Below are 9,265 nucleotides of genomic sequence, written 5' to 3' on the forward strand. Positions count from 1 at the left end.
GAGTTTTATTTAAAAAAAAGAGAAAAAAACATTTTGTGTTTGATGATTTATTTCGATATTTATGTGAATTATTATTCATATTATTCATGCAATTTATACAAATTATTTCAATAAAAAGACAAAAGTAAAAACAATCTATTCTATGTATAATTTATAGTTTAATGAGTATTAAATACTACACTTGTAGAATTTATATATGTATTTTGACTTCAAAACTCGTATCCGATCAATCAAACATACGTATTCATACATTCCATGATTTCTTTTAATTAGTTTGTATATAGATTTCATTAATTTTGTTATTCAAAATATTTTTCTTTTTTTTTTTCTCGTTTAATGTTTATAAATTTATCTCTTTTATTTTGGTTTTCCTCAACATTAATAATTTCGTTTTTACACAAATTTCAATGCTTCAACATTGGTTAGTTCGGTGTTGTTGTTGCTGAGTTCAAATTCATTTCACTTTTAAATATACAAATTTTTTTATACAATTTTTAATTTATGTAAAAATGTATATGTTTTAACACTTACATACGAGAATTTGTTTGTTTGTTAGGTTATGTAGTATATTAGTTATACATACATACAACAACATATAAATCAAAAGATTTTTCATCAATTTACAATCAATCTGATTCTGTCGATCAAATAATCACTGGTCGGTAATTTTTTTAGCTTTTAACTTTATAATAAGTTTATTTCTTGTGTGTAAGTCCATGCAACGACTTGCACTGCAATTATTAGGTATATGTAAGTATAAGTATATTCTCGGGTAGGCCTAAAGCAGCCCACCCATTTAATAATTTATTTAAGCATTTTCTTCTTTTCTTAAGTTTTTTATTTTTACGGCTCGGCGGCAACAATGTTTAAGTCAAATTTAACAAAAATAAAAAAGGAGCTCAAAATTTTTAGTAGAAAACCCAAAAAAGTTAGAAAATATTATCAAGTGTTTGTAAGTATTTAGTACAAATGTATCGACATTGAGTTGAAGCAATAATTATTGTTTTTGGTGATCTTTCAACTGACTATTTTTGTATTTTATTATTTTTATTTTTTCTTTTAATTTAACAAGCATTTATATGAAAATTTGTCCTCTAGTTTAAAAGCAAATTTTATTATAAAAAATATTTATCTTCAATTTGTTTTATTATGCAATTTTTCTACTCATCAAAGGTGAATATGATGATGATTTTTTTGGTTTTTCTAAAACACAAATTGTTCTAAATGCATAAAGTTTTTTTTCACAATTTCTTTGTTGTTTTTTTTTTTTTTTTTTGTTATTTAGGCTTAAGAAAATTTGATTAAATTGTTTTTATTGCTTCTTAATTTGTGTTTATTTTTTGGTTTTTATTGGTTAGTTTTTATTTTTGTTTTTGAAAAAAATTTGAATACTATTAATGGTTAAGAATTTCTGGTTTTCTTGGTTGTTTTTAGTTTTAATTTTTTATTTTATTTTATTAATTAATTTCACTTATAAGTGTGTGTGTGTGAAAGAGATTTTTGTGTAGAAATACTTAAACCTGAAGTAAAAGTTGGTAGATTTGTGGAAAATAAATAATTTGTATAAAACTTGAACCAAATCAGAGAAATAATTCTCATGCTATTGCACTCCCGGACATTGTTGTCGCCTGACGCTCACTCTGGATATCACGTGACCGCTCCTGTTCAGCTGATTCGGAACTAACAAAATAGACACATTATTTGTTTTGTGTGTGTGTGTTTATATTTTGGTTTGGTGCTCCACGGCCTGCGGCCTGTGGCTTTTAATCACTACTTTAAGTGTGTGTAGATAGAGAGAGAGAGACATAGATAGATAGAGTGGACTTACTTGGATCTTACCGCAATGGGACTACCAGGCATATCGATAGGATTGGCATTATTATTATTTGTGGCCGATGAACGACGACTATTGCCAGATTTGTACGTAAATATTGAATCGTTTTCTGTATCATTTTCGATTTGCTAAATCGGGGAATAAATTATAACATTATTTACTCAACCTTTTTAAACAAAAATTAGTTCAAACCTGTCTCTTATAGGACAAACGTTCACTGGATACGGAACCACAAGATGAACTCTCTGATACTGCTTGGGTAACAGTTGGTACTGTAGGCGGACTACTAGGTCCCGGAAAACGTTTCGAACATACCTGAGATTGTATGTGTTCACAAATACGACGGAATCGTCTTATATTACCTAAAGTAAATATTAAATAGTTATAATTTCCATTATAATTTATATACATTTCTGAGATTATTTACCCGATAATAGTGTAAATGTTAGAGCAAATAACATATCTGCTACATCACCCTGTTTGCAAATAGCACTAATATCAACCTGAAAATGTATAATAAAATATATTCTTTATAAAGTTATTGAAAACAATCAGGACAGGATATTTAACAAGTACGAAATTATAGTCGGGCGAGGCCGACCATATAATACCCTACCACTGTTACAAAATTAAAATGTGATTTAGTTTTCATAATAAAGCATTTAAGTTGAATTGTACCTTGCCTAAGATATACTTAAGCCATTTATTGTTGAATAAAATTGTGGACATTTAAGTAAAATATTAAAGGGGGCTTTGTATAGGGGCTATGGTCAAATGAGACTCTATAACTATAAAATTTTTGAGGGTCATCAAGGCTAGTATAGAACTTGGTTTTGCAGCTTTTTGTCGAGATACGAGTATATTAATCATAATTATGAACTTAGGAGCCCTATTCGGCGGTTTCAGTTGTTTGGGGGCTAGGTGAAATAATGGGCCAATGTTAACCATTTTCAATAAGCTTCGTCTCCGATACCATAGAAGATCGTGTGCCAAATTTCATTGAATTATTTTAAAAATTTCGACCTGTAGTTTGATTACAAGGTTTACAAGCCCTATTCGGAGGTTCAGTTGTATGGGGGCTAGGTTAAATAATGGACCGATCTTAACCATTTTCAATAGGCCTCCCCTACGTCCCTATGACAATAGAAGATCATGTACCAAATTTTATTGAATTATCTTCAAAATAGCGACCTGTAGTTTGAGGTTTACATGGTCGGACTGACAGACGCACAGGCGGACGGACATAGCTAAATCGACTCAGAAAATGATTCCAAGCCGATTGGTATACTTTAAGGTGGGTATAGGACCAATATTATTGTGCGTTAGAAACATCAGCACAAACCAAATATACCCTCCCCAATAAGTGGTGTAGCGTATAATAATTTAAAAATTAAATTTTTTGAGAATTTTTTTAACCGTAGTCCAAACCCATAACACTCAAATACTCTGCAAAATTGTGTACATTATACATATTTTAAAATCTCATATAATAAAGGAAATTTCTATGAATATAAAATGCATTAGACACTTTGGTATCATGTGACGTTTTAATAAATTTATATTTAATTTCATTTTATTAGCATCCTTCTAAGTTTTTTTTTTATTACTATGACTATGAACGCCCTTGGCAAAATGTGTAATTATCTGTTCCTAGGCCTCAGAGAAGAAATGCATAGAGTGGATAAATGTGTTACAATTTACAGCAACACCTTAAGGTTATTACTAAATGAGATTAACTGTTTTTATTGATTCACCCTCGTTTAGTTTCAAGTAGGCAGATACTTTAAGATTTTTACTTTCATTTATCTTGAAAATCATCATTCATGGCTCTTGGTACATGCTTACTCACACAAATTTTCCAAGTAATAGCGGCCAATAGTCAATAGCATGGTTAAAAGCAGTATATGACACAAAGACCTCATATATAAGCAGCATACTTATGTAAAGGGACGATCGTTGGAAACCGCGATAAATGAAGTACACACTTGCAGTACGCATTGACATCGAAGTAGCCTTTAATTACGTACATACTGATGGTTAGGTTAGGAGGTAAGGAGAAAGGATCCAAATTACTTGTGTAGAAGATCTGAATAGGTTCTAAAAACGGGCTTAGAGCTGGGCTCAACCGAAAGTCCTCAATATTAACACGGCGAAGATGGAAATATGTCTTTTCACAAAAAAGAAATCTAATTTCTAAAATTGCAAGAAGATAGCGGTAACAGACAAAGGTAAGGTGTAATCCTTGACCGGAAATTAAAATAGAGAAAATGGGACCTTAGTCTTATTATTATTCATTGGCTTTATAAAAGTGTGATTAGATTAATTATAACATATGCTTCAATAATCTGGTGGACTTCTTTGGACAAAAAGTGTAATATCAAACTACTACAGTGAGTTTAGCGTACATGCTGCTTGGGTATAAATGGTGTCAAGAGCATGACGTCATCTAAGGCTCTGGAAACGTTGCTAGATATTCCACCCATTGAAACATATGTATAGAAGATATAAGCCGAAGGAAGCTCAAAGCTATAGGCAAACTGGCCAAAAGCGGTTACAGGACATGTCTTCAATAAACATATACTGGACATATTGAAAGGCTATACACAGACATCGTGCTCTATCGCACAGCAGACACAGAATATGTCGGGAACTTTGAAACACTGATCTCAAATAGAATGCCATGATCAAGCTTAACATTAGTGCAAACTTGGATGGCTCTAAACTGTTGGAAAAAGTGGGCCTGGAGTTCTATATTAAAGTCGCCGAAACAGAAATGTACCACCGTTTATTTAATCACAACACTAGCTTCCGAGCAATAACGGAAAGCGTTAATTAGAATAAAAATAGCACCAACAGGGCTTAACATATTCCCCGACAGCCAAAAGGCGGTTAGGTCATATAAGCTGATAAACTTAAAAAAATTGGCCGTATTGGATTGTAAGAAAGCTCTAACTGAATACTCTCCTAGAGGTACGGTTTACATCATATTGGTACCAGGTCACTCGGGGGTAGTCGGCAACAAAAGAGCAAATGAAAAGCGAAGGGAGCTCGTGGTAGTAAATCCGATGAACTCAAAACCATTTGATTTGGGATTGATATTATTCCGGATATTATATTGGAAACTTCTTAGGAATTACGTCCGGGAAACTGAGTATCTGAACATCAGACGATAATACATTAAGTGAATACTACATAAGGTTTTTGTTTGTACAAACAAAAATTATTTACGACCTTTCGCACAATGGAGCCTTATATCAGAAGCCGTTCAAAAATTATTTTAATCATTTCATAGAAATAGAGCTGTATTTTTTGACTTCCTTAAAAATTTTAAATGGATTGATGATTTTTGGTTATCATTTCCGAAAAGGGTGTACAGTGTGTTATTGACTGGTGATTGTTGTCATACTCAACAAAAGCTGGCAACATCAGCAATTTTAAAACATTTGCAAGCAGCGAGAGACCTTGTCCATAGAAAATACTTCTTGCATTAAGTTAATAATCGTTTAAAGCGAACAATAGCCAAAAAACGCCCAGAATATGCTGCTATGTAGCGTGGAAGCGTATAACTTATTATCTAATGACAACAATTTGTCACTTACTTTGAGAAACATACAATTTAATATTTGCGGCTTTAAGTGATTGACAAGCGATAAAATGTAAGAAAATTTCTTTAAGATATTGAATTCCCCTACTGAGAATCCCTATAATTCTACTGTTTACATTAAAGTGGGAGCTGTTTAATTTATTTCAGAAAAATGTACTTCTGATAAATTTAAAGAAGTAAAATTTTGTATAAATAAATAGAATTTAAAATTAAGCTATTAATATACCTGAAATTTAACATGTCGCTGAAACATGACCGGTCCATTGCCGTTACGTTTATACTCAACACGAAATGAGGTTGGCGAAACCACACTATGCGATAATTCCGCCATCTAGAAGGAAAAATCAAATTTTAAAAAACAAAACACTGCTCTCAATTTTGGAAAAATGTATCGATAAAACATACCGACAAAAATGCATGAATCAAATGAGCCTTAACAGTGGCAATGGGCTTTCCTTTAACCAAAATCGTAAAGGTTTCATCCTTTTCAGTTGTGATTAGATTACCAAACCAGGAACGTTTGGTTAATTCTGGTGATGATTCTGGGGTTAAATGAACCTCATCAGCGGAAACTGTAGAATAAAAACAAGAGTTGAAAAAATTGAATTATAATACTAATAGTTTTTCAACTTACCCTGAAGTTTTCTTCGATGAAAGCGTGGACTACCTAAGAAACTATTCTTAATATTGGTAAGTCTAGTTTTCCACAGTTGTCCACCGGGAGCATTGCATGGTGAACCCGTTATGGCAGCAGTACTATTATTCATCAACGGTGATGTTGTAGGATTCATAACTGGAAAATATATATAAGAGATTTAAATCTAGGTCTACACGATTCTAAATTGTGTTACACTCACCATTATTGGCTTCCGGATCGTGAAACATACTTATGGCGATTGTGGGTCCAGAATTGGCCCTTTGATGAACTGTTGCTGAATTACCACCGGGACTACCGGGAACACAACTAGTTTGTACTGTAGATGAACGTTCGTTGCGTGATTCTCTTCGTTCTCGCAGCTCACGAGATACAACCTCATTACTACTGCCACTATTATGACCTTCAACACCAGCCTGAGATGAATGTGATGAGGTCCGACTGCTAGGAGTATGATGTACCGATGATGATCGCTCTCTATCGCCATAAGTTGAATGACGTGACGAGTGACCCGACGATGAGGCCGGCGACGAAGGTCTGGACAAAACATTGGCCTGCTGCTGAGCCGAACTAATCGGAGAATTACATCGTGTTGGACTATGATATGAAGAAGAACGCATCGTAGAAACCGATGTAGGAGAACGTCTTTGGTGATTACGTGTACTACTATAGGATCGGAAGCTGTTAATGTGAATTTGATTTGATTTGGATTTTGAAGGTGTTTGTTTCGTTGTGTTTAAAGCAGGTGATAGAGGCAATAGCATTTTACAACACAAGATGTTTTGCAATAATATTTTTTTTTATGATGACGTGTAAATGTTTTGTGTTTCATACAACAGACAATTTACAACGAACATATACGAATAACAATGATTGATTTTAAATTTTGTTTCATGAAAGTACAAAAATATTTAAGTGTTAAAGATAAATTATTTATTTTGATGTACAAATACTAAAGAATGCATGAACGATGTTTAAGTGTGATATATTTACATTATAAATAAATATGAGATAAATTATTTATTATACCCTACATCTCTGGCTTGCGGCATATGTATGCAACACACAATACAACTACAAGGATTCTAATTGTTCTAAACTGTTTCGAATCTATATCTGAGAGGTTTGAGTATTTCATACTAATTAATAAGTCATATATAATACTCTATCTAAACATTCTGAAATACAGTCTCTATATTGTGATATATCGCGTATCATCAATACGAACCTTCCGGATAGGACTTTGAATGTAATAGTATTCCACAAAAATCTGATACTACCGATTTTCGTAATGATCGGGTTTTATTTGATACTTACAAGGCTCTTAACTCCAATGTTATTAAGGCGAAATGTCTTCTCAATTGGCACAACTGACACAACATCATGTTTAGTTGATATGAGTTCCAGGACATGAGGGCATCCGGGGAAATGAAATATCTGATGAATGTGCAACCAAAGGGTCGTCCCTAGACTTAACCTACACACACTCTATCAAAATTGAGAAATTAATGAGTTTTGAGTGAGACGGAACTCAGGTATTCAAATATCATCACTTGTAGAACATCGAGACTGCTCTGGCCTCTCTGACAACAGATAGGACTAGGACGTTCTTGTCTCTTAGTAAGAACTCGATTAGGTATAATTAGACATATGTCGGAACGTATGCGCTACCCAAATTATAGTTACTGTAGAAGTGGAATCGGTACAACACCTTCTATGTGACTGCCCATCCTTACAAGAGCACAGACTACTTTATCTTAGTAGAGCTCTTTTCCATGATCTAGACTATCTCAGAGGTGCGTCACTAATAAACGTGATCGGTTTATTAAAAGCACCGGCTGGTATACACGGAGACCGAACGAACCAAGTAGTCAACCAAATTAGGGAGGGAAACCCTTCTCTCAATATTAGGGAATGGTAATTCTAAGGGTATGACAATGGGCCACGAGACCTCCGAGTGAACTCACTTGCTAGCGAGCAACCCACGTAACCTACCTACCTACCTACAACTGATGTAGAGTATCATATAATCGGCTATACCCTATGAACTATAGAACTAGTCCTCTTAATTTAAAAATAATTTTTCTATTTGAAGCCATCTATTAAAAATACCGGAATTTAGGAGAATGACCTGTTCTTAAAAGTCTGATTGTAATTTTGGTTAACCACTCTTCCTAACTTTACCTTAAATATTCAGATATTTTACTGAACTGATGTTTGGAAAAATTTTCGATCTTAAAGCCATGTTTTAGCAAATGAATGCAAAATAAGTATAGTTTCCAATGGATTAAAGAAATCGCCAAATTAAAATCTTATAAAATAGTGAAATCTACAGAACAACAATTCTAATACGTTCACATACATACATACAAATCTAAAAGATATTTTACACATTGACAATTCAACAGTTATTAGTTCAACTCACTTGAAAGCTTGTCTTCTAGGCGTCAAGGGAGAACCTTCAGATATTTGGCCATAACTAGTAGAGTTTGTACCATTAATACGACATGTATCTAAACGTTTACGTGGAGGATCAGCGGCCTCTAGTTCACTGCGAGATTTTTGAGCGATTTCTTCATCATCTTCTAAAGCTGGACGTCTACGTTTACGATCCAATAACAGAAAATATATAACTTTTTCGGTATTGTGTCTAAATAAAAAAATAAAAAACAAGAAATGTAAAAACTTTTGAAAACACTTAATTACGATTACTTACGTTGAACTCAATAATTCTTGTATAAGTTTTTCCTTTTCCTTAAAACAACCCAAGGAACAAATGGCATTTAAAACATCAGGGTCCACAGCCGAAGCAGAAGGTATAACATGCGTCTGAACGACTTCCATCATGGGAAGCTCCAATTCTAATTCACCCTTACCACCAGCAGTAACCCACGGATGACGATTTATTTCAGCCAACTACCCCATAAAAAAATAAGAAAACCATAGTTAGACACATATACATATTACTCACACAGATTTTTTAGTTTTTTAGCTTGTTAAGCTTATTTTGGTAGCATTGACTACTGACTGACTCATCATCATCATTCATTTATTGTTTACACTTTTATGCGTCAATAGTAAGATGATGCTCATCCCTATACTTTTCGATTTGTTTTAAAAACATAAGACAAAATATCTAAAAGTTTCCTTTCAAATATGGGTGATTTATGTT

At 33.2% G+C, this 9,265-nt stretch overlaps 1 protein-coding gene across 1 annotated transcript; it reads right to left on the minus strand.

Moving 5' to 3' along the window:
• Positions 1–289: 289 nt before the first annotated feature.
• Positions 290–9,009, minus strand: LOC119615181 (serine/threonine-protein kinase BRSK2-like; the record flags this gene model as incomplete). The annotated part of the gene is made up of 10 exons (XM_037971259.1): positions 290–1,680; positions 1,829–1,962; positions 2,027–2,196; positions 2,262–2,337; positions 5,665–5,769; positions 5,844–6,010; positions 6,073–6,231; positions 6,296–6,774; positions 8,519–8,743; positions 8,810–9,009. Coding segments are annotated over 10 exons (1,800 nt in total), but the record flags the coding sequence as incomplete, so codon positions are not given.
• Positions 9,010–9,265: the final 256 nt, after the last annotated feature.

The sequence above is a fragment of the Lucilia sericata genome, unplaced genomic scaffold (assembly GCF_015586225.1).
Source record: "Lucilia sericata isolate MDLA Ls3-8-SP2 unplaced genomic scaffold, ASM1558622v1 Contig004313F_arrow, whole genome shotgun sequence".
In the NCBI taxonomy this organism is placed as follows: Eukaryota; Metazoa; Arthropoda; class Insecta; order Diptera; family Calliphoridae; genus Lucilia; species Lucilia sericata.